Source organism: Cetorhinus maximus, chromosome 5, assembly GCF_964194155.1.
Source record: "Cetorhinus maximus chromosome 5, sCetMax3.hap1.1, whole genome shotgun sequence".
NCBI lineage: Eukaryota > Metazoa > Chordata > Chondrichthyes > Lamniformes > Cetorhinidae > Cetorhinus > Cetorhinus maximus.
This window is the reverse complement of record NC_135883.1, coordinates 12,903,684-12,930,451: the sequence shown is the minus strand read 5'-3', so window position 1 is coordinate 12,930,451 and position 26,768 is coordinate 12,903,684. Positions and strand designations below refer to the sequence as shown.

The following is a 26,768-nucleotide window of genomic DNA, read 5'->3' as shown; positions in this document are numbered from 1 at the left end:
AATAATAAAAAATTCTTCTACTCCTGCTTGCAATACTTTAGTTGAAATATGACAAGCAAAGTGAACACAAGTGACATTGTAGGCAAGTGTGACCTTGACATACTATCACATGAAATGTCATAGAATCATGCTCTGTAGCGTAATGAGGGCTGATAAATAAAACGTTTTACTACATCTTTATTTAATGGAAGCTGATCAGTAAGCAGTGAAATGTAAGTTTTTCATGCAGGGTGAATCTGCTCTGGAGTGCTACAATCCATATGTGGCGTGGAGCCAATCACATACTTTGTGGTTTTGTTTGGGTTCAGATGTGCGCAGGGAAGAAGACTAAAACTAGTTGGGAAAGGAGGAGAATAGAAAAATGAGAAATGGACCCTAATGCAGATAAATTGTAAATTAAACGACCTTTGCTGCAGCTGTGGTGGGAGCGGTACAATTGGCCTTCATACTTCTTGCTAACGGAGGAGGAGGAGAAAAAAAATCACAAGGATTCCTATTTGACACCTGCAGGAGGATGTGCACATATGGTTATTGGTGGGCATATGATTTAACATTGCAATAACCAATGTATTGCCCCAGTTTTCTGACTTGTTTTCAGCTCAGTTGACCATGGGTTGCACTATCTTATGAAATAAAATCAGAAAATGTTGGAAACACTCAGCGTATCAGCTAGTATCTATGGCGGGGGACAAATTAGGAAGCCAAATGGCATAATATACAGCTGTTAATGTGTAAAGACGCAGAGTTATACAGGGATGTGATCGGGTTGTGCTCTGTACTCCCACTGTTAAATGGCTCGTCAAGATTTGACTCAAATGAAGAATTCCTACACGGCTTAAGTACTTGAGGTCTGTTTGTGTAGTTGTACATAGCATGAGGGGTTGGCTTGGAATTTCCTGGATACCTGCACCCAGTGACATGTGCACTTGGGGCACATTTCAAATGCGTGGCCTAAAAGGTAACTGTATTTTGGTCCTGTTGAGTTATGCACAAGTATGAAATGCTGAAATTGCAATCTTTTATGTTCTAACCCATCTCCCTCATAATAATTGCCCCATCCCCAAACTACGGAGGCTTATGTGGAAGTTTCCTGCAATTGCTTTTGCTCAGACACCCGCTTACAGTTAGAATCCGATTACCAGCACAAAACCATTTTTCTGGTTTTTCATTTCAATTTTTTGAACATCATCTTAAAATTTTTTACCCTCACTGAGATTTGTACTATTTTGTCTGTATTTTGGAATACATTTCATGGCATCACGTAAGTTACGTTAAATGCTGAAATGTTTCCCTGTGGCATATTTTTAAACATGCTGTGTCTAATATGCATTAATGAAAGTTAAATGAGTTGAACCATTTTCATCTATGTACCTGAATTTATGATGTGAGTTTGGTGCTTTCCTTATGCTTTGGTTATTTCTGCTGATTTCTGCAATTTTACTTTTGGATGTGTTCAAATAATATTCCCCAGAAATTTGAGCTTAACTTGATATCAGCAGAATAAACCTTAGAATTAGTGCTTTTAGGCTAAGCTTCTGGCCTACACCCACAGAGGGAATTATTACAGGCCACTGATTCAGGAAAGTAGGGTGGGGAGGAGAAAATTGGTTTCGGGAGCTATACTATTCTGGCACTTTTGATCTTACTCTTCTAAGTTTTTTCTTAAGCATACCTGCTTTGTATTTAAAGCAACAATAAACAGCATCATGAAATGACATTTAAGTTTAGGTTCTAATTGACCACTGTGGATTTCTGTAGATGATACAAGATTAAAGGGACTAGCTGCACCCAGCAACCTTTCCATGAATCAGACACTAGAAGGGCACAGTGGTAAGTTTTTGTTTTATTCTATATATCTGCTCGATTAGGAATGCGCTATGTGGCTACTTTAGTTGTTAGCTATTGGCCACTAATTAAAATTGAATCAGTTGCTGCTACTGCTATGGTTACTAAACTGTTTATATAGCATTTAAAATACATAACTAGAATTTATTGACCTGTCTATCCTAAAGCAAATTGTAATCAGTTCTTTGTATTATAATAGGCTCAACACCATTGTATGATAGACATTATAGCTGTGTGAAGATGCAACATGTTGTGATGACTGGGAGGGGGTCAATAAATTCAACCCTTTGAGTCATTCTGTTAACATGCATAATTTAGTTGTTGCTTAAAATTAAAATTGCTATATAACATTCACATTAATTACTTACTACCAAATGTTTGGTGTAGATTCATTATATGCTGAAAGTTTGTGGGAAACATCCTGTAACCTACACGAGGTGCTGAACTTCATTTATTTGCAACTTGTCCATTGAGCTATTAGGTGTGCCTATCGATGAGCTACAAATCGTGTCTCATAACCTCCTCATGAAGCTATGCAGAAAGTAGAGATTGGTTTCTCTGGAAGAATACTTATTTTTAAACACTTTTTTCCCCCTTTTATTCTTGTTCATTTGTGCATCAGTTATTTTAACAAGTTGAGTGGCATTTCCTGGTTTCTACCAAGGTAGTCATGAAGTGACTGCTAGGAGATGTACAACGTAAGCATGTTTCCCCCAACCTTTTTCTTTATGAAAAACTTTCTTTCACCAACTGTTTAATCCCCCGGCAACCCCCACCCTCCAATAAGGCAGTGTCTGGCTCCTACATGGCAATGAAATGTGGTAACCAACCTTTTTGGTTGTACTTTGAATTTGTCTCTGTTATGGAAGAATATAGTTGGCGTCATGATAACATGTGACTACTTTAAGAAGTATGTTAGCTTATCTTGTTAATCTTATTCACCTGAAGGAGCGGACTAACCTCCAGAGGTGACCCAACTTTCTTCTTTTTTGCTGAATTTGCTTTTCCCAAACTGGAAATGCAATCTAGAAAGTAGACACATTAAACAATGTAAATGCACAGCCATGTGCTTCCCCCATATGTATAGCTTGAATATGATAAAGTTCCAATCAAGTTCCACTACAAATGATTCTCTCCTCATGCTTCCAAATAATCTGATAAACAGGTGGTATATTCAATCCCTGGTTAACCACATTATTCGAAGCATTACTCTTCAATGCCAAAATATTTACTTTTATATTGTGTTTAGCATTCTTTTATTTGTTGCACTTTATATTTCCTAACAATTTCACCTATTACATTTTTTTTCCAAAATGAAAGCGTTCACTCTCCTCTCGCCTGTATGTCTCTTTCATTTCTATGGGCCATGTCTGATTTACTAATTGGATCAGTTTTTGGAAAAGTTTAATTTGATACAAACTATAAATTACTTTTGGCATGAGTAATAAAGGAACTAGATTGAAAATTATCTTCTGTTGGCCAGTTATCTTCATTAAGCTATGTTTGATCAGGTGCTGTACAGGTGGTGACTTGGAATGAGCAGTACCAGAAGTTGACAACCAGTGACCAGAATGGTCTCATTATTGTGTGGATGTTGTACAAAGGTCAGTTAACTCTTCTAGGGGTAAGCAGTAAAATTGATTTTGATATGAACAAAATATTTGCCGGGCAGCATTACAATTTGTTAAACCGATTTTCGTAGTTGGGATCAGTTGATTTTGGATATAAACCACAGAATGTAGTGTTTGTTTGTTCAAAGTGAACTGACTTATAACTCACATCACATAGGATATATGGCATAGAAACAGGCCATTCAGCCCAACCAGTCCATGCTGGTGCTTATGCTCCACTCAAACCTCCTCCCATTTTTTCCCATCTAAATTAACCATCTATTCCTTTCTCCCAAATGCTTGTCTACCTTCCTCTTAAACTCATCCATACTATTCACTTCAACCACTCCCTGTAGTAGCAGGTTCTAAATTCTTACTACTCTTTGGGTACAGAAGTTTCTTCTGAATTCCCTATTGGATTTCTTGATTACTATCTTATATTGATGGCCTCTAGTTATGCACTTTCCCACAAGAGAAAACATTCTTTCTCTACCCACTCTATCAAAATCGTTCATAATTTTAAAGGCCTCTATTAGGGTCACCACTCAGCTTTCCTCTTTTGAGAGCAAAAAGACACAGACTGTCAAACCATCCCAGAAATGTGTGTACATTTCAGGAATTACCCTTGTAATTCTCTGCATCCTCTTCAGAGTCTCAATATCCTTTTTATAATTTGGTGATCAGAACTGCACGCAGTATTCTATTGTAGTCTAATAAAGGTTTGATACAAGTTTAGCATAACTCTCTACTTTTTAATCTGTGTATAACTTGACAGGCTCAAGCTAAGTATTGTTGAGTTGTTAACTTGAGCTGTGTATCTGTGTGGAGTCACTGGGTCACACATGACATTTCTCCAAAGTGACAGAGAAGCTGATATCAGGCAGACCCTGCAGATGTCCTTGTAGCCAACTTAAATCTAAGGAGCATATTTGCCTACCCTTATGGCAACAGTTGGTCGTAGAGTCATAAACGGCACAGAAGGAGGTCATTCGGTCCACTGAATGCATGCTGGCTCTTGAGAACAATTCATTCTGTCCCATTTCGTTTGACCAGAGATGATGATTAATATGTCATCTTTCATTTCTCCAAAGGAATAGGGCAGTGGAGTGAATGAGAGAACACCAATCAGTTAGAGGTAATTGGAGGCACGGTCTTATTGTAATTGTAACAGAAAGAAACATTAAAAAAATACTAAAACCGCAAGGTGAAAATAAGGAGGAAAAAAAACATGGAGGGGGCAACATGAGGGAGCAAAATTAGAGCAAATGGTAAATTATAAGTCGAGAGTATACTTTTATCTTAGTCAAATTTAAAAGAGAAAATGTGATAAATGAGAGAACTAATTAAATTGTTATAATTAACCCCACTAGTTCAGAATTATATCAATGCATTTATTTAGGAAAAAATGGAAAAAAAAAATCAAAGTTCCTGTACATTATAATTGAAGGTGCTCACAAACAGCAGTTTTCAAGTTCTTCTTTGAACAAGATTGGAAACAGTTAGTTAATTGTTGATTTTTTTTTTATTAGACTCAATACTTATCATTTGATCACAGGTTCTTGGTACGAGGAAATGATCAACAATAGAAACAAATCTGTGGTTCGCAGTATGAGCTGGAATGCTGATGGACAGAAAATCTGCATCGTGTATGAAGATGGTGCTGTCATTGTGGGTTCAGTGGACGGTAATGTATTTTGAACTGAAAACTTATGATATGAATTAGATTCTGACATTCAGATATGTAGAATTTTTTTACGGACTTGCAATTTAATAAAATTCCTTGTCAATTTCAATATAAAATACTCCATACATCAGTGATGTCATTGTCTACTATAAACCTATCTTCCAAACATAGTGAGCAGAATTTTGCCATTGACAGGCGGGCTCGGCAGGGGCGATCGGGAAGCTGCCCGCCGCCCGCAATTGGCACCACAATGTGATTTCACACTGGTGGGCCAATTAAGGCCTACCCAGTGTGAAACACAAGCGGTGGTGCTGAGCACTGCCTGTTCTTGGGGGCAGGAGGTGGGGGGGGGGTGTGAGCCAGCCAAGCACGTACTTTGTGCATGTGCACGAGTGAGCGCTGCATAATTTCCCTGAGGCACGGAGCTGCCTCAGTAAGATGCAGAGATGTTAAAAAAAATAAAGGCAATAAAAATGTAATAGAACATGTCCTCTCGTGACAGAGGACATGTTATTAATGAAAAGTTAAAATTTTTATTTTATTTTTATTTGTTTTTAGAAAGCTCATCCCGCCCGTGGATGAGGTTTCCAAAAAAATGCAAAGGCCGCTTGGCCTTTTTGTCTGCCCGCCAATCGTTAGGTTGGATGGCAGGAAAAAAGGAAGGAATTGATAACATTAATTGAAAGATTCACTTTAATTGATTACGTTAATTGACCTTAACAGGCCTTTTAATTGCTGGGCGTGCTGCCGGTTCCGGCGCCCGCCGACCAAACTATCGCGTGACTGCGTGTTGATGTCGGCACACTCGGTTGACGTCAATGTGCATCATTTCACGCTCGAGCGGGTTGGCGCGCGCCCGCCCGCTGAGCAAAATTTCCTGCCCAGTGTTACAAAGCCATGCTTTATATAAAATAAATGACTTATGTATTTACTGATGGAAAATCACTAAGTTTTAAAAGGACTAAAACAGTTAAGATGGCCGTTGAAGGTGAGGTGACTTTTTTCATTTCTACCGATGCAGAATTACCTCAAGTGTCCTGAATGTTCTTAATTAAATGACCCGGGGTGTGGTGCCTTGCCTTGACTGGACACGCTGAAGGGAGCCCGTCTGTAGAATTCGCAGTTTCTATAGTCTGTGGGCTTCAAGACTCAAAATCCATTGACTCAGACTCATTGGCCGGAATTTTCCAGCACCCCTGCGGCGCATTTCCCTGTGGTGGGGTGGGCAAGCCATTTAAATCTCCATTCACATTTGCGGGACCAGAAGACCCCGCCGGCGTGAGGGGCTGGAAAATTCCGGCCGTTGTCCCTGAGCTCGAAACTGAACAAATAGAGCTGTAGAGAAACCGCTTCATCATAAGTAGTTGTGAATAGCCACCATCCATTCCCCATGGCGTAGCAGTGGCTTCTAAGTTTGAATTATTTAAGTGGACAATGGAAGTATTGATCAGGTGGTCACCTGGTTGAAACTGACCTTGGATAACCAATCTTACTACAAGCATCAGGGAAATACAAGCCAGTCTGAAATGAACAGCACAGCAGATCCCTGTGTGGATCTCTCTCCCTCTCCCAACTGTTTTACAAGCTCGAACCCTGACTGCTGTTTTTGCCGATCCATGTGCCCAGGCAGAGATGATATTAAGGAAGTCACCCCAGCAGCTGCTGTCTCCCAAAAAATAGATAAATCGCCCATCTACACCTTTAAACTGCCGCGATACCAAAACTAGAAGGACTACTGAACCCAGCCTGGATCCATCCAAGTCATCAACCTACAAGAACCATATTACTTTAAACTTTATTGACTTTTAAGATATCACTTAAACTATCCTCCCACTTTGTAATCTACTTTACGTGTGAACCTGAGCATGTGTGTGTGAATGTTGGAGTGTTTCTATTATTTTTCTTAGACTGGGTTAACTAGAATAAATCCATCCTCTTCACTTTTAAAGAAACTCAAGGAAACGTGTGGAAACGTTGCTTTTTGCAGTCAAAGCACGTAAACAGTTAAACCCCCCCTTTTTTCTTATTCATTTTTATTTTTTAATTAATTAATTTATTTCCCCCCCACTTATTTTTTAAAAATGTATTCTCATTTTTATGCATTGTTTAATCCCCAGCTTTTAGCCTTTTCGATTTTTTTTTCCCACCACTGTCCCCTTTCCCCACCCCACCCCCACTAGGGCCATCTGTCACTTTCCAGAGTGCTCACCCTGGTCCTGCCATTATCACATTCTGCTTTCCACTCTTAATGTCACCATTAGTACCTCCTTTAGCCAGCACCACCACTATTAACAACCCTTTGACCTTTTGTTGATGACATCTTTCGCAATTTCTCCTTTGCCTCCACCTATCACTGGCCTTCTATCCAGCTTCACCTGTTCCATCCATCTCTCCCCCCATTAAACAGTATATATTTCACCACATTTCTACTGCCCTTTAGCTCTGAAGAAGAGTCATATGGACTCGAAACGTTAACTCTCTTTCTCTCCACAGATACTGTCAGACCTGCTGAGTTTTTCCTGCATTTATTGTTTTTGTAAACAGTTAATTGCTCACCTAATTGGCAAGGATTAAAAAACCTGCTGTGGTCAAACGAGGAGTGGGGTAAAGAGGGAAGCCATTCAACCACTGCTCACCTGATTGTAATAGAAATATTGTTGATTATTTATTTTAATATAGGTCATTGTATATGTTAACATTTTTGCAACCACGACCTTTCTATTATCCATAAAACTATTTGCTAACTGCCAAATAATATTGGCTTCTTGCTTTTTAACTTTCCTTAAAGGTCTCATGTTTTCTGTATTTTGTCAGGTAACCGTATTTGGGGCAAGGAATTGAAGGGCCTCCAACTGACTCAAGTTGCATGGTCGCCAGACAGCAAGATTCTTATATTTGGCATGGCTAATGGAGAAATACACATATATGACAGCCAAGGAAATTTTATTGTAGGCATATAGATTTTTATGATAGTTTTCAAATTAGTGAATTTTCTTGCCATTTTCATAGAACCTCTGGATCTACTTGCATGTTAATTCTCAATAAATATGCGAGAATGTAATATTTAACCAGTGGCAATGATTTGAGACCATTCAAAGTTGCCTCAGATTTGCAGGTGTACATAAAGCACTTTTAAGTATGATTAACACTCTTGTATGTATATAGGGAAGGGTGAAGCAAAAGAATACACTTTTGAAAATTATCAGTTATGAAGACCTCTTAAGGAAGAATTACAATTTTAAAATTCATTTCTGCTTCAGCACAGCAGATCCCTGGCTCAAATCTTCTGGCCTCCGGATCATCGGAGACTGGACGTAGGACCCAAGATGCGCATCAGGACCCTGCAGAAATCCTGATGCGCTTGCCTCCTTGGGAATTGCCTAGGAAGCTTGAACTTGCCCATTGCAAGGGCTCTCTGCAGATGTCTCTGACTCTAAGTTAGAGTCAGAGACTTCAGATTTGCTGTGGGGCTTACCTGAATAGCTATTCAGGAAATGTTAAACCGAAAAAACTTAGTTTAATTCCTGGGCAACTATACAACTGACACCACCCCTCCACCCCACCGACCCAACTCTCTGACTACCCCTCCTGACCACACTACACCCCCTAACCAGACATCAGACATGACTAGCCCCCTGACCAGAGTTGACTGCACCCAACTAACCCTCCAACCCAACCTGACTAGCCCCTGACCTGACTACCCCTATTGATATGATTCATTTTAGGAGCTGTTTGATATTGTGATTAAAACCTTTCCAATATGGTTATCTGTAATCTAATTTTGTATGAATTGAATATATCTTTGTGCTTTTTAGGTGAAGCTGGTGCTGCAGTGTCTGACTAATGTAACTGGTGCCGTTAGCATTGTTGGTATCCATTGGTATTCTGGAAGTGAAGGCTATGTTGAACCAGACTGTCCCTGCCTAGCTATCTGTTTAGACAATGGCCGATGTCAAATAATGCGTCATGAACATGATGAGAGTGAGTATTGTCACTGTATAAATTTGGGATAGATTCAGGAATTTTATTTTCTTTTAGTTTGTTCATCATTGCACACCCATATCTGAAACCAGTGCAATCTGTTACAAACCACATGAATATTGTCAATTTTAGTGTCAGCCGTGGCTCAATTGGCGGCACTTCCAAATCCACTCCAGGACTTGAGCACAAAAATCAAATCTGACACTTCCAGTCCAGCACTGAGGGAGTGATATACTGTTGGAGATGCAATTTTTTAGAGGAGACATTAAACTGAGGCCCAGCCTACCCTCTCAAGTGGACATAAAATATCCTTTGGCACTATTTCAAAGAGGAGGGGTGAGTTATCCCTGCTGTCCAGGCCAATATTTAGTCCTCAATCAACATCACAAAAACAGATGATCTGGTCATCATCACATTACTGTTTGCAGGAGCTTGCTGGCTATTGTTTCCTACATTACAATAGTGACTAAACTTCAAAAGTACTTCATTGGCTGTGAAGTGCTTGGGACATCTGGTGGTCAGGCAAGACCAGTCTTTTTATTTCCTTTATCTCTCCACAATTGACCAACGGGAGGCAGATTTTAAATTGAGTTGAATATAGAGGGGATTAAATTAGACAACTCTGAAAACAGGTGTGAGGATCACGGTATACAATACATCACAATGAACGATTGTGAGTTAAGCAGTATGTTAATTTGTGCTGCTTTAAATGATTGCTGCATTTTTAAAATTCATTTACGGCTGGCTAGGCTAGCGTTTATTGCCCATCCCTAATTGCCCTTGAGAAGGTGGTGGTGAACTGCCTTCTTGAACCACTGCAGTCCCTGTGGCGTAGGTACACCCACAGTGCTGTTAGGGAGAGAGTTCCAGGATTTTGACCCAGCGACAGTGAAGGTACAATGATATAGTTCCAAGTCAGGATGGTGGGTAGCTTGGAGGGGAACTTCCAGGTAGTGGTCTTCCCATTGGTCTGCTGCCCTTGTCCTTCCAGATGGTAGTGGTTGTGGGTTTGGAAGGGGTCGTTGGTTTGAAAGGTGCTGTTTTGGTGAGTTCCTGCAGTGCACCTTGTAGATGGTACACACTGCTGCCACTGTGCATCAGAAGTGAAGGGAGTGAATGTTTGTGGATGTGGTGGCAATTAAGCAGGTGCTTTGTCCTGGATGGTGTCAAGCTTCTTGAATGTTGTTGAAGTTGCACTCTTCTAGGCAAGTGGAGAGTATTCCATCACATGTCTGACTTGTGCCTTGTAGACAGTGGACAGGCTTTGGGGAGTCAGGAGGTGAGTTACTCGCTGCAGGATTCCTAGCCTCTGACCTGCTCTTGTAGCCACAGTAGTTATATGGCTAGTCCAGTTCAGTTTCTGGTCATTGGTAACCCCTAGGATGTTGATAGCAGGAGATTGAGTGAATGTAATGCCATTGAATGTCAAGGGGTGATGGTAAATTCTCTCTTGTTGGAGATGGTCATTGCCTGGCACTTGTGTGGCGTGAATTTTACTTGCCACTTGTCAGCCCAAGCTGGATATTGTCTAGGCTTTGCTGCATTTGGACATGGATTGCTTCAGTATCTGAGGAGTCACGAATGGTGCTGAACATTGCACAATCCCCACTTCTGACCTTATGATGGAAGGAAGGTCATTGATGAAGCAGTTGAAGATGTTTGGGCCTAGAACAGCATCCTGAGGAACTCCTGCAGTGGTGTCCTGGAACCGAGGCAGTTGACTTCCAACAACCACAACTATGTTCCTTTGTGCGAGATATGACTCCAACCAGCAGAGTTTTCCCCCGATTCCCATTGGCAGCAGTTTTGCCAGGGCTCCTTGATGCCACACTCCATCAAATGCTGACTTGATGTTAAGGGTAGTCATTTTAGCTCGCCTCTGGAGTTCAGCTCTTTTGTCCATGTTTGATCCAAGGCTGTGATGCGGTGAGTGGCCCTGGCAGAACCCAAACTGAGCATCAGTGAACAGGTAATTGCTTGGCAAGTGCCACTAGATAGCACTGTTGATGATGCCTTCCATCACTTTACTGATGATCGAGAGGAGACTGATGAGGCGGTAATTGGCCCGGTTGGATTTGCCCTCGGGCAATTTTCAACGTTGCCAGGTAGATGCTAGCGTTGTAGTGATACTGCAACAGCTTGGCTAGGGGAGCAGCAAGTTCTGGACTTCTGTACTATTGCTAGAATATTGTCAGGGCAGTATCCAGTGCCTTCAGCTGTTTCTTGATATCACGTGGAGTGAATTGAATTGACTCTGTGATGCTAGGGGCCTCCGGAGGAGGCTGAGATGGATCATCCACTCAGCACTTCTGGCTGAAGATTGTTGCGAATGCATCAGCCTTATCTTTTGCACTGATGTGCTGGACTCCCCATCATCAAGGAGTCTCATCCTCCAGTGAGTTGTTTAATCGTCCACCAACATTCAGGACTGAATGTGGCAAGATTACAGATCTGATCCATTGGTTGTGGACTCGTTTAGCTCTGTCTATCACTTGCTGCTTTTGCTGTTGACAGCAAGTAGTCCTGTGTTGCAGTTTCACCTCACTTTTAGGCATGCTTGATGCTGCTCCTGGCATTTCTTCCTGCATTCTTTATTGAACCAGGGTTAATCCCCTGGCTTGGTGGTGATGGTACAGTGGGGGATATGCCGGGCCATGAAGTTACAGATTGTGGTTGAGTGCAGCTCTGCTGCTGCTGATGGCCACAGCGCCTCATGGTTATCCAGTCTTGAGTTGCCAGATCTGTTCGAAATCTATCCCATTTAGCACGGGTGGTAGTGCCACAGAAAACAATGGTGGATATCCTGAATGTGAAGATGTGACTTCATCTTCACAAGGACTTTGCGGCCGTCACTCCTACTAATACTGTCATGGACAGATGCATCTGTGTGAGGATGAGGTCAAATTTATTTTTCTCTCTTGGTTCCCTCACCATCCGCTGCAGACCCAGTCTAGCAGCTATGTCCTTTAGGACCCAGCCAGCTCGGACTGTAGTGGTGCTATCGAGCCACTCTTGGTGATGGACATTGAAATCCCCCATCCAGAGTACATTCTGTGCCCTTGCCACCCTCAGAGTGCTTCCTCCAAGTGGTGTTCAACATGGAGGAATACTGAGTCATCAGCTGAAGGGAAGCGGTATGTGGTAATCAGCAAGAGGCTTCTTTGCCCATGTTTGACCTCTTGCCATGAGACTTCTTGATGTCCAGAGTCATTGTTGAGGACTCCGAGGGCAACTCCCTCCTGACTGTATACCATTATGCTGCCACCTCTGCTGGGTCTGTCCTGCTGGTGGGACAGGACATACCCAGGGATGGTGATGGTGAAGTCTGGGACATTGTGTGTAAGGGATGATTCCATGAGTCTGATTATGTCAGGCTGTTGCTTGACTAGTCTGAGAGATAGCTCTCCCAATTTTGGCACTAGCCCCCAGATGCTATTAACGAGGACATTGCAGGATTGCCAAGGCTGAGTTTGCTGTTATTGTTTCTGTTGCCTAGGTTGATGCTGGGTGGTCTGTCTGGTTCCATTCCTTTTAGACTTTTTAGCGCCTTGATACGACTGAGTGGCTTGTTAGGCCATTTCAGAGGGCATTTGAGAGTCAGCCACAATGCAGCAAACACTATCTGCATTATTCATTGGTTGCATACATCAGCAAGAGGTCTCATACCTCATCAAGAATGGCATTTACCTGACAATGTGGAAAATTGCCCAGGTATGTCCTGTCCATAAAAAGCAGGACAAATCCAATCTAGCCAATTAGTGCCCATCAGTCTACTTTCAATCTCAGCAAATTGATGGAAAGGGCTGTCAACAGTGTGATCATGTGGCACTTCACAGCAATAGCTTGTTCAGTGATACTCAGTTTGATTTGAACTCGAGAGATGAGCTAAGATTGACTGCCCTTGGCATCAAGGCAGCAATTGACTGAGTGTGGTATCAAGGAGCCCTGGCAAAATTGAAGTTAATGGGATTTGAGGGGGGGGAAAGTTCTCCGCTGGTTGGGTCATACTTAGCACAAAGAAAGTTGATTGTGGTTGTTGGAGGTCAATCATCTCAGCTGAGGACATTGCTGCTGGAGTTCCTCAGGGTAGTGTCCTAGGCCCAACCACCTTCACTGCTTCATCAGTCACCTTCCCTGCATCATAATGTAAGAATTGGGGTGCTTGTTAATGATTGCACAGTGTTCAGTACCATTTGTCACATTTCAAGACATTGAAGCAGTCCATGTCCATATGCAGCAAGACCAGAACAACGATTGGGCTGCTAAGTGGCAAGTAACATTCGCGCCACACAAGTATCAGGCAATGACCATCTCCAACAAGGGAGAGTCTAACCTTCTCCCCTTGACATTCGGTGCATCACCATCATTGAATCCCCCACTATCAACATCCAGGGGGTTACCAGAAAACCAGAAAATTAACTGGACCAGCCACACAAATACCATGGCTACAAGAGAAGGTGAGAGGCTGGGAATTCTGTGATGAGTAACTCATGTCCTGACTCCTCGAGACCTGTCCATCTGCAAGGCATAAGTCAGGAATGTGATGGAAATACTCTCCACTTATCTGGATGAGTGCAGCTCTAATAACACTCAAGAAGCTCGACACAATCCAGGACAAAGCTGCCTGCTTGATTTGCGTGCCATCCACCACCTTAAACATTCATTCCTTCCAACGCTTAGGCAAAGTAGCACCAGAGAGTAGCACATACAAGATGCACTGCAACAACTTGCCAAGGCTCCTTCGACACCACTTTCCAAATTCGCAACCTCTACCACCTAGAAGGACAAGGGCAGCAGATGCCTGGGAGCACCATTCAATTAACATACCATCCTGACTTGGAATTGTATCGCTATTCCTTCACTGTTACTGGGTCAAAATTCTGGAACTCTCTCCTTAATAGCACCATAGGTGTACCCACACCAGATGGATTGGAGTGGTTCAAGAAGGAAGCTCACCTCCATCTTTTGAGGGACGTTAAATGATGGGCAATAAATGCTGGCGTTGCCAGCAATGCCTACCTCTGATGAACAAATATTAAAAAAATGAACATGTATTATGAGCAGCTCCATTGAGGTCTTTTGGGCAAATGACAGATTTGGGCAAGTGATCAAGGATGTCCACATAGTGAACAGCATGAAGGGCATAAGAAGGAACCTTTTGTATGATGTATTCTCCTTCACAGTAATAAGTAACAAAAAATGGGGGATAACTGTTTCCCTGGTACATTTACCATGGCGAAACCTCTACCAATCAGAGTCCACTTGCCAACCAATCAGCACCATTTTCTCATGCGGCATAAATTGTTGTTCCCTTTGAAATTTGGTATTGTTGCAATTCTGTCTTGAGGAATGCAAGACAAAAAGCTTCACCAGCATGTCTTTTTTCAGCAATTCTCAAGTTCTGTACTACCAAACAACTATTAGTTATAAGTTTTGGAGGGAAAAAAACCAGGCCATTTTTCCTCATCTTAACCTGTAAAGGAAGGACTTTCAGTTTATCAGGTGATCAAAGCATAGCCTGAATTTTTAGTATACTGCTAATTGTACATGTAGATTAAGAATTGAAGAAATTACTTATCCAAATTGACATTTAAGGCAACATCTGACTGAGCGTGGTAACAAGGAGTCAGGGCTTCATGGGGACAATTCTCCACTGGTTGGAGTCATACCTAGCACAAAGGTTGTAGTTTTTGGTGGCCAATCATCTCAGTCCCTGGAGTTGTAGGAGTTGCTCAGGGTAGTGTCCTAGGCTCAACCAACTTCAGTTGCTTCATCAGTGACCTTCCCTGTGTCATAAGATCAGAAGTGGGCGTTGCTTGCTGATGATTGCTGATGAAGTCCCATTTGCCACTTTTCAAGATATTGAAGCAATCCTGTGTCCATATACAGCAAGACCTGGAAAGCCATGCAGGCTTGGGCTGTCTTTGTTGTGCTTTGAATTTAGTATGTAGAAAACTGCTTTGTTTTCTCTGACTTGTTATGATGCAAGTACTGCAAAACTGAGGAGCTGTTCCAAAACAGGGATAGATGCACAGTTGAATGAATATAAATGCTTGTAAAAGTATTAAGCTTTTAAAACGACCAGGGCACTGCTCTAATGAATTTTCTCCAGTGCCGTATACATGGGAGAAATATGTGAGTTTGAATATGAAGATTGTGTGGCATTTGAATAACGAGGAAGACTGTGGGGTTGAGTTCCACTTCTTTTTGCTAGTTTGTACCAGATTCCAAAGCTAACAGCTGTGCCAGTACAAAAGGTCAGAGAATCTTAAACATAGGTGAGTTATGAGTTATGCCCAAAACCACTTCCTTTATGGTTTTCCAAACCTTTTATTTTGGATTAAGATTTGATATGCCAGGACCAGCTTTGACAACAAAACTGCTCATGTCCTCAGGTCAACATTGCAAGTTCCTGCCCATTTTGGGAAGGCAATTCAAGTTGCTTTCTCAGGCTCACAGGTACATACTAAATGTTTTTAGTCTTCAAAAAATATTTAATTTACTAAGAAACTGACTAGTGTTCACCAATGTAACTAGTAATGATTCAATATAGTTTTTAAAAATCATTTTTCAGCAATTTTAAAATCGGGTTACTTACGGATGAAGGACTAAACTCTTCTATTAAAATGCTTAGGGCTGGAATTTACAGGGTGCCATGGTCCCTGTCACCCTTCAGCCCTCACTAAAATGTCAGAGGGGAGTCTGCCCCCACTCCGGACAGCTGCATGGACCCATTTAATGGTGTGAGAAATGTTAATTAGCCTGAAGCAGGTTTACGCCCATGCCTGGTGATGAAGTCCTGCCACAGAGCTGCTGGCCAATCAGATGGCTGGCAGCTTTCTGGTCCCACCAGGAGCGGTGGCCACTGCTGAGACTGTATCCAGTCCCAATATCAAGGTCCCAGTCCCAGTATCAAGGAGCCAGATGCAAGGTAAATACTGGGGGTGGAGTGGTGGTGGTGGGGGGGGTACCTATCACTGGAGACAGACCTGCTGGCCCTGGTGAGGTGGCTGGGGGGCCAGGATGGGTGGGGTGTACGGTGTTGGGGGGGGGGTGCGGAGAGCGAGGGCCTCTGATTGGCCCAGGCGTCCCATAAAGGAGCTCCCCGCTTTGCCCACCACCAGCCCCCATAATTAAAGCTGCTGAGCTTTTAACTCTGAGTCAACCAACTAAACTAAATTAACAAAATCAGGGACAAAATTAACACAGCCCCTAAATTAGGGAACTGTAAAACCAAAGACAAAATTTAAAGGAAACTTACAAACATCAAACCAAAATGTGATTAAGAGGGTTGATAAAGCACCCCAGCCCCCGTGGTGCCCACTGGGCATGGAAGGCCTCGATGGTGCCAGCAAACACCGCGTGCTCCCTTTCCAGGGACACCTGGCCGTGAATGTAGCCGCGGAAGAGGGGCAGACAGTTGGGTTGGACGATCCCCTCGATCGCCTGCTGCCTGGACCTGTTAATGGCAAACTTGGCCAAGCCCAGGAGCAGGTTCACGAGGAGGTCCTCCTCCCTCCTGGCCCCCCCTCCGCACCGGGTGCCCATAGATCAGGAGCGTGGGACTGAAGTGTAAACAAAACAGCAATAAAGAGTTTTTTAAATAACTGAAAAGGGGGTGCAGCCTACAACACCCTATGTAAACATGGTCCATGGACTCCACAAGTCCACAAAAAGGGCAAGTGTTTTGGGAGTCCGTGAACCTACACATTCTGTGGGTGTACGGAACTGCTGCATGCAACACCCGATGGAAAGCGGGAGGACACTTCTGTAGAGGGCCCCCCAACGGTGACCTCCACTGCCGATGGCAACAAGGCACGCCAGGGCGTGTCTGGACAGCGGGCGAGGGCGAGGAAGTGAAGGGTGTGCAGCAACAGCCCTTACAGGAAACCCCTCCGCACCATGCTAAAGGGCACAGAGGGCATTTCTGCGAGGCGGCTCATGTTGCGGGGCACCAGCTCCCGAGGGAGGGTTCGGGGCTTGGGGCCAATGTGGAATTCCGTCCGAACAGGGGTATGCTCAGACGGAAGACCACTGCGCACCCTGCTGGGCTTTTACATGTAGTGGTGGGATGAGGCTCTTAAGTCGCCACTAATTGGCCACTTAAGGGCCTCAATTACCCGACAGCAGGAGGGCCACCGAATGGCTCTCCCACAGCACGTATAATTGCAGAGGGGGCAGCAGCATGTGGATAAGCGGCAGACACGCTGCCCACTGGATTTTACACCCCCACCTCTAACTTCAAACCCAATGGAAGGTGAGTGTAAAATCCAACTATTTGTGATAAATCCATTTTTAAGCTATCTTAATAAAATTGCACCAGTTTCTATTAAACACATCATTGAATGCACAACAATACCAAAGGAAATATGTTGTATTACACTGCCCGATTATACTGCTTTGTGGAAGATTTTAAGCTTGTGATTATGCAAGTATATCTTAGTCAAAGCTTGAACTGTAACTTAACTAGCACAGTTTTGAGCTGATGGTTGCAATTCCCTGACTTGCGGTCAAAGTGGAAACTCCACCCCAAACCTGGAGTGAATAATGCAATCTTCTCATTTTTCATGCTAGATCCTGTCCTGATTGATACTGGTATAAATGTGGTTGGCATTCAGTGGAACTATTGTGGGAGTGTATTGGCTGTTGCTGGTTCTCAAGTGTCAGCTGGTCAAGACAAGCAAATCAATGTTGTGCAGTTCTACACTCCTTTTGGTGAGGTGAGAGTTTTTTTGCTCTATTTTTTTGATTGGTGGGAATTTCAAGTCAGCTAGATACCTCATTGCATAAAAACCTCAGTTTTTTCTTAAAAGGAGAGGAAAGGGTTATGCTTGTTCAGAATCACACAGCCTGAAAAACCGAGATGCTATTCTAAGCAGTTGAACGAAATCAATCACTAGCATAGTGTAAGTAAGCTAATTTCTTGCTGTGTACAAATTGTCTGCCATAGTAGCCAACAAAGCAATGAGCATGCCTTAAAGTAATTGGCTGTGAAATGCTTTAGGATGTTCTGTTACAATCACAGCTGATGTTATTTGCTGAGCAAACCAAATCCTGGAGTAAAACTTGTTGTACTGATCATAACTTTTTTTTTTGTATTTTGAAAACAAGAGGAGAACTACTGATCTCAGAAACATAGAATCCCAGTAATACTTTTAGGATTTTAAAGTTAAAAGATTTAGTAACAAGAAAAAGAAACAAACACACAGGATTAAAATTAGAGTTTAAACAGTCTTACAAAACATTTCCCAAAACCCTACTTGGTCAGAACACACAAACTACTTGGCAACAGTTCCCTTAAAGATTTTAACCATAAAAATCAGTAATATTACCCAAGGCAAAACTGCTATCACTTCAGTAAAAGGTATACCACACAACTTCTCACTCTCCTCCACTGCTGTGGAAAAAAACAAGAAGTTCAAGAACAGACTGCTTTCTGAAAGCAAAGACTTCTCTGGCTTTAAATTGCACGGCTGCTTAAAATTTACAACTTTTCTGAGCAAAGAGCTAGTTTCAGGACATCTCCCCCACACAGCCAACACAACTCAACTAAACATCTTTTCTTAAATATCCTTTTCCTCTTTGATCTTTAGACTCCATTGTTCTAAGCACCTCTTTTGAACTCAATTTTTCTAAAATATAAAGATCTTTCATGTCTTCCGATTGCCTCCACTTTCAGGTAAAATAATATTTTATAATCTTGTTTACCTACGAAACCTTTAAGTTGTAAAAGTCCTTTATCATTTCTACACTCCCTTTGAAACTTAACAGGTGAAAAGTCAAGTTCCTACTTATCCTGTAAGGCAAATTTCAAACCCAACCTAATTACTTATACATTCAACTTCACCATAGCCTATCATTACAAATGCATGCATCTAGCAATTTTACCTTTATCTCTCTGCTCCCACAGACAAGCTGTTTTTACTAACCTTTCTCTATATAATGTATGTGTGTGTGTGTGTGTGTAATATATATATATATATATAAAATATACACACACACACACACACACACACACACACCTTTCTTTACAGAATACCACCATATTCCCAAAAATATTTCTAAAAATCTATCTTCACAGTTCAAAATAAATAAAGAATACCATCTAAATGCTAGTCTTTTTAAAATTTCTTTACCAGCAGAGTTTAAAGAATTATAATGATTCCTTGTGTGCAGCTTTTAAGTCAGTTAGAATACTAAATCTAAAGTACATGAAATAATCAAGATCAGCGTCAATTTAAGACAGATAATGCAATTGCTAAATTTGAGGTATGTTGTCATATTGTGTGTTACATTCTTGGTATTTTCAGAATTATAACCTAGATATTTCCCTCACTTTGCCCATTTCTTCAAGCATTTGCGCACATTAAAAGTGTCTGGCAAGCAAATGTATGCAGCATCGTGGGAAGGAGGAGGGTTGAGAATTGCCCTTGCTGTTGATTCTTTTATTTATTTTGCCAACATCAGACCTGATTACAAGGTAAAACCTACCAGCATCCCTAAATATTTTTTTGTATTCTGAAGATAAGTAGGTGTTTTTTCTTCATGCTAATTGTTCACATTTGGTGTAGTTAAGAATTGTGCAGTTAGAGATCCTGCTGCCTTCCCGCTTCCCTCTGATTAAGTGTGGAGCAGGAAGGCTTGCGGTCAAGGCCCTTAACTGGCTACTTAAGGGCTTACCCTGCTGCTGGTATTCAACCAACGGCGGGCAAGGGACTTGACATCTGGGGAGGCTGTCCAGAAAACCCCATTGGGGTTTCTGGGGGTGGCCCCTTGTTTTTGGGCACTCTGTACCTGATTGAAGTACCTGGTATTGGGAAGGATAGCAGGGGTAGGGTCTACTTCCATCTCTGCTATATCCCCTGTCTCTGCTCTTGACTCAGCTCATTTGATGCTGAAACTCTCTTCAATGTCTTTGTTACCTCTTGACTCGGCTATTCCAATGCACTCCTGGCCTGCCTTTCACCTTGCACCCTCTGTATATTGGAGCGCCTCTAAAACCCTACTCCCCGTCTCGTAACTTGCACCAATTCCTGTTCACCCATCTCCCTTGTGCTGGCTGAGCTATATTGGCTCCCAGTTTGGAAGTGCCACAATTTCAAAATTCTTGTTGTTTTCAAATCTTTCCATGACCTCACCCCCTCCTCCTTATCTTTGTAACCCCCTACAAGGCATCTCTGCGTTCCTCCAATTCTGGCCTCATCTCTGATTATAATTGCTTCATCGTGGTGGCAATGCCTTCAGCTTTAATGGATTTAAGCTCTCCAATTCCCTCCCTAAACCTCTCTCTCTTTTCCTTTTAATCCCCTCTTTAAAATGCACTTCGTTGTCCAAGCTTTTGGTCAGCAGTCCCTAATATCCCTTTGTATGGACAAATGCAAATCACAGGCAGGATTCCTTATTCTAAAACTGTGCCTCCTAGTTCTAGATTCCCTTACAAAGGAAAACATCTTCTTAGAATCTACCCTGTCAAGTCCACTCAAGATCTTGTATACCTCAATAAGATCACTTCTCATTCTTCTAAACTCCAATGAGTATAGGCCCAACCTGCTCAATCTTTCCTCATAGGATAACTCATTTATCCCAGGAATCAATGACCCTTCTCTAAACCACCTCCAATGCAAGTATATCATCCTTTAATGAGGAGATGAAAACTGCATGGAGTACTGCAGATTTGGTCTCACCAACATCTTAGATAGTAGTAGTAAGACTTCCCTACTTTTGTACTCCGTCTCCCTTGAAATAAAGGCCAACATTTCATTTGCCTTTCGAATTACTTGCTGTACCTGCATGCTAACGTTTTGTGGTCTGTCATTTTAATGATTTATGCGATCAAAAAAGTACATTTTTTTATGAAACAATATCCTTTTTTATTTTAAGCAAACATTGTGATCCAATTTTTGTCTTTTGGCAGTGGGGTTATTGCTCCAACACAGTAGTGTATGCATATACCAGACCAGATCGATTGGAATACTGTGTAGTCTTTTGGGACACCAAAAACAATGAAAAGTATGTAAAATACGTAAGGAGTCTGCTTTCAATAACTACATGTGGAGACTTTTGCATTTTAGCAACTAAAGCTGATGAGAGTTCTCCGCAAGTAAGGAATTATTTTCACTATTTACTACATTTTGTATTAGTACTGTAACTGAAATATTTAGTCAACTGTTGATTCAGCATTTATCTCAAAACTGACATTAATAAAATGCTTACAAGACTGAGATCAATAGATCTTTGTTCCCTAAGGATATCAAAGGATTTGTTACAATAACAAGTAAATGAAGTTCAGATACTAACCAACCATGATCTAATTGAATGGCAGTGCAGGCTTGATGGGTTGAATGGTCTGCTTCTGTGCCCAGCTTCATATATTTCCTTGACAGGAGATTGGTGAATTACAGAAGTATTTCAGTAAGATGCTAGGAAGGGCGAGGATAAAACATAAGCTCCCAGAAAATGGCACATTGGACACACATAATAAAGTATATACACCTAAAGCACACTGCGCCTGTTTAGGCCCTCAGGTCACCAGAGGTTCCTGTCCTAAGCTGCACCTGCAGATGCATGTTAGGCCCCAGACATCAGAAATGGATAACCAGAAAGTTTCCGTTCCATCTAAAGATCTTGTGGGGGTGGTAGGCACTACTGCAGTTTAATCAAATGGTTTTATTTTCATTGTTTGGTCTGACCCTGGAACTCTCGTGGGTCCTTTGTACTATAGTAGTGCAAGGCTACAGCATCATGTTCTCTGGGCCCCTCCATTCAGGCACCCAGCTAGTGAATGATCTGGAAAAGGAGGTGGGAAGTTAACACCTAACTTACATTTCTGCTTTTGAGCCTCCACCCCTTTAATCTGACCTTTCTGTTTGGAGGGGAAACGGTCAGGAAAATTGGCTCCAATTCCTCCTTTTTGTAATCAGCTATTTCCTACTTCTGTAATTCACCAATCATCTTAATTTGGGAGGAAAATACTAAATTTCAATATTCTCCCCACTCACACTTCTATATAATCATAATCTAGCTAAATCAGAATTTTGAGAGATACAACCTTAACTTCCTCCACTATAAGCCCTAAAATCAAAAGTTATTAAATGTATTTTCTAAAAATCACAAACATGTTAATTTTTTTTCCATGAGATTAGTTTTAACAGCTTATTCCCCTATTCACAAGCAGCAACTGTACCTCTTTGAATTTGTTAGAATTTTAGACCACAAATAAATCAACCTTCAATAGGATCATTTTACATTTGTCTCTACATATATATCCAGGACTGCATTTCCCAGAAATTATCTTGTCCTTTAGTAGAGTAAATCCCATGTAACTATTTCCATCATCCCCTGAATAAGTACTAATACAGAAGTAAAATACTACTGATGCTGGAAACCTGAATTAAAAACAGAAAAATGCTGGAAATACTCAGTATCTGTGAAGAGAACCAGTCTCCTTCCATCTCGCTAGTCTCTGCATTCATCATCCACCATTTGCACCACATCGAGTGTGATGTAACCACCAAACACATCTTCTTCCCTTTCAGCATTGTGAAGGAGCCGTTCCCTCCCTAATATCCTGGTCCACTCCTCGGTTAATCCAACATGCCTTCCCCTTCCTGTGGCACCTTCCCATGCTAGTACAGGAGATGACCTCTTTTACCTCCTCCCTTTTCCTCGTCCAAGGCCCCAAATAGTCCTCGCAGGTGAAAATGATTTATGTGTACTTCTTTCAATTTATTGTACTGTATTCACTGCTCATGATGTGGGGGTCTCCTCTGGATTAAGGACACCAACAACGGAGTAAAAGACAAATGAAAAGGGAGAGGATAAGGAAAAGCAATATGTAAAAGAAGCAGTTTATGATGACTGAACACGCAAAGTTATTTATAATCATGATATCAGCTCAACTGTTGATTTGTTCAATTTCTTTTGTTATTTTTGTCTTTAATGCACCTTGTTCCTAACACATCAATTACTGTTTCTTACCTCTGCTTCTATTGGTACGGCCTGCAACACAACTCCCTCAAGTTGGAGGGGCACAAAGTGGCTGAAACCATCAAGGACAGACAAATTACTGTGTTCTATTAGCAGAGGGGTTGAACACTAATCAAGAGGTGGTGCATTTGTAGAATACACTGGTTAAACTCCATCTAGACTGCTTTGTGCAGCACCTTTTCAAAAGAATTATAATTGTATTAGTGTACAGTATAAGGGGACAGAGATGACCAGCTTCCTGGAATTGAAATAATGATAAGATTAAGAAAATAGCAAAAGAGTAAACTTCAAGGTTATCTAATAGAGTTCACAGCTGGGGTATTGACTGAAATTCAAGGGGCAGAATTTTCTGCCTACCGGGCGGGCGGGCCTAACCCAATCTCCGGCTGGCGGGGAGCCAATCCCCACCGGAGAAGCAGGCCCCGCCGCCATTTTACGTGGGCGGGCCAATTAAGACCCGCCCAGCGTGACGTCCGGTGGGAAGTGCTGTGCACTTCCTGGGCGGGCAGGGGGGAGATTCCCCAAAAGTGAGTGCACGCTCTTTCGCGCATGCGCATGAAAGAGCGCACATCTCCCTGAGGATAAGTGCTGCCTCAGGGAGATCGTCGACAGTTTTAAAAACGTTAAAAATAAAAAATAAAAATCCTTAACATGTCCCCCTCATGTGACAATGTCATGTTCATAAATTACACTAAAACTTTATTGAACTTTTTTAATCCCTACATGAAACCTCATTCCGCCGGTGGATGAGGTTTCATGTTTTTTCTATTGCCCGCCGAGGTTCCTGGCCTGCCCGCCAACCTTCCTTTAATTATTTCAATGATCCTGTCAATGGCCTCAATTGACCATTGACAGGTCGGCGGGCCCGCAGCTGATTTTGCTGCGACCCCGCCTTCCTGAAAATTTAAATGGGGCGGGATGACGTCGGGGGTTCCCCCTGACGTCATCTTGTGTCATTTTACGTGACGGCGAGTGGGCCCCACCCCCTGCTTGCCGATGGCAAAATTCAGCCCAAGGGGTATGTTGGGAAGGTGGGATTGAAGTGAACCAAAAGGAGTAAGCTAGTTGGTCAAATTACCTTTTCCTTTTCATTCTTTAGATTTATTCCATCTCCATGAGAACCTGTAGTGGAATTGGTAGAATAGTGGCTATGTTATTGGATTAGTAATCCACAGGCCTGGATTAATGATCTGGATACATGAGTTCAAATTCCACCACAGCAGCGAATGATTTTAAATTCAATTAAATAATTTTAGAATAAAAAACTAGAATCGGTAATGGTGACCATGAAACTACCAGATTATTATAAGAACCCACCTGGTTCACTAATTTCCTTTGGGGAAGGAAATCGGCTGTCCTACTTGTCTGACCTATATGTGACTCCATGCCCAAAACAGTGTGATTTACTTTTCAATTTCCCTCTGATATGGCCTAGCAAGCCACTCAGTTGTATTCAAGAAGGTGGCTTACCACCACCTTCTCAAAGGCAATTAGGGATGGACAATAAATGCTAGCCTTGCCAATGAGGCGCTCACCCTGTGAATGAATAAACAAAACTGCCCAACTATCTTGTGAATTTATACAAAATTCACATAAATAATTATATACAGATTTGTATTTTACAAACAAGAACTTGAGGTCAAGACTAATGTAATCTCATTTACGTATGAACATTTTAATAACTTCATCTTTATCTTATTACTTAATGTGTTATGTATTAACTTTGAAAAGTAACTAAAATATTGTCAGCTTATTCTGTTTCGTCACTTAGTTCTTGTCACAGGTTAATTTGTTTTTCTGTTTATGTGCTGCATTTGAAAGGATGAGAATGAAATGGAATCTGTAGTTGCTATGGTAACCATTTCTAGAATTTATTTCACTGCTAATGGGGGGAGTTTTGCCAGGCTCTTTGAGATGGCATTAGAGGTGAGGAGGCAAGGAAAATTAGAAAAAAATAATGTTGTACGTGAAAGCTGACGTGTTCCTGCCCTCTCCGCTTTTCCCAGTGGTGCTTTCTGTGCAAATATGACAACCCACCTGGCAGAGGCAAGAAGCCAATTGAGGTTGTGAATAAAGCAATTAGCAGTCTTTTTCAGAGGACAATGGAATTTGACCTGTGGCACATGGGATCCCAGCAGTGTTTGCAGCTCACAACAGGCGGGTGTGCAATGGGAGGTCAGAGCGTCATAAAAATGATATGTAATCTGCACGGCAAAGGAGCAAGTCATCAAACCTCAGGTTGTTGACCGGCAGAGGCTTCCATTTGCATGATTATCGTCAAGAGACTGTTGTCACAGATAGTGCTAGTGTTGAGGAAGTGGCTGCCATTTCCCCTAGCCATTTCGCACTTCCATTTAATTCTGCCCTCTCTCATCTCAAATATCTCAGCAGCATTCTCATTATTGACACTCTGAAGGCTGCTGGCGCCCTTGCAATCGCACATGCTGAATTGCTTTTCCACTTCCTCAACCCACTTGCTGACTCTAGTCGGACGATGATCCCAGAGGCACCTTCTTAATTGGGTGCTTCCTGGAAGATTGTACCAACAGGCCCACTGCTGCGACATTGGGCTTACGAACCAAAAATGACCCTGCTGTCCAGAAAAACCTAAGGTGGGAATATTCAGCTCAGTGTATGTGTTTGTAATAATTTGAACTGCATGCCAATTAAATTATAGGCTACACAATGCTTTTTTAAGATGTATTTGATTATTTTTTAATTCATTGTCATAACATCCTGTAATTTTCTCCTGTTTTAGTATGTTCTTGTGTTGTGTAATTCCATTGGGACCCCCTTGGATTCAAAATATATTGACATTGGTGAGTATACAAGTTTGATTTATGGATGAAAATATGAAAATTCTTGTTTTAGGTAGTGATTTGTATTCAGAATGTTAAAAAGAGTTGCAGTTTGTTTGCTTTGGCCAGTTTCTTCTGATGTGACTGATACATCTTCCTTATACATAGACTAACGTGGCCGTGGTGACGAAAGACACTTATTTGTTTGCTCAATTTAAAAAAAAACACTGGTCGGAATTTTAAGGCCCCAGGGAGCGGCTGGATGGCAGGGGGAGGCACAAAATCAGCTGGCATGGTGAAAAATTACATTAGTTTTGTCCTTAAGTGCCATGCCTGTCGCCTTCCTGCCACCACTGGGATTTTATGAGCAGCAGGGTAGGTGGCAGCAGCCTACCTGTCCTCAGGCCAGTTGACATCCTTAAGTGGTCAAACAGGTGGGAACCTCGCCAGACAGAGAGGTCTCAAGATATACCCTAATGACTACTTCATGGGGATGTGGGGGAGTGCCCTCCTGATCAGGCACACTATGGTCCATGGAGGACCCTGCTCCCCCAGCGGCAAGTGCTCTCCCTGCTGGAAGACCACTTCCCTGCATTCAGGATTGCAAACCCCCCCATCCCCAACCCACTTGCCCTCACCAGGGACTGCCTGCTCTCCACACCTGCATTCTGCCCTTAATTGCTACTGCTATGGGACCTGCTGCAGTACCAGCAGTGACACTGCTGTGACTGAAGAGCTGTTGTTAGCCATACAATTGGCTGGCAGCTCTTGCCAGGGGAGGGTGCGAGATATCCTCTTTTAGAGGGGTGTTATGGCCCAGCAGGGAATCTTTAAACAACTGTCATAACCTATATTTTCAATTGG

At 42.1% G+C, this 26,768-nt stretch overlaps 1 protein-coding gene across 4 annotated transcripts in view; it reads left to right on the top strand.

The window, feature by feature from the left end:
- The window catches only part of wdr35 (WD repeat domain 35), a 118,091-nt gene that overhangs the window by 5,678 nt on the left and 85,645 nt on the right, over window positions 1-26,768 (top strand). For 2 of the 4 annotated variants that reach the window (XM_078541521.1, XM_078541520.1), the window contains exons 3-12: window positions 1,759-1,830; window positions 3,357-3,449; window positions 5,011-5,139; window positions 7,954-8,087; window positions 8,955-9,120; window positions 17,695-17,840; window positions 19,475-19,600; window positions 21,035-21,220; window positions 24,928-24,960; window positions 25,865-25,925. In XM_078541521.1, the coding sequence (XP_078397647.1) occupies window positions 1,759-1,830; window positions 3,357-3,449; window positions 5,011-5,139; window positions 7,954-8,087; window positions 8,955-9,120; window positions 17,695-17,840; window positions 19,475-19,600; window positions 21,035-21,220; window positions 24,928-24,960; window positions 25,865-25,925 (1,146 nt within the window). The remainder of the gene's footprint in view (window positions 1-1,758; window positions 1,831-3,356; window positions 3,450-5,010; window positions 5,140-7,953; window positions 8,088-8,954; window positions 9,121-17,694; window positions 17,841-19,474; window positions 19,601-21,034; window positions 21,221-24,927; window positions 24,961-25,864; window positions 25,926-26,768) is intronic. The other 2 variants (XM_078541522.1, XM_078541523.1) reach the window with 1 other exon arrangement.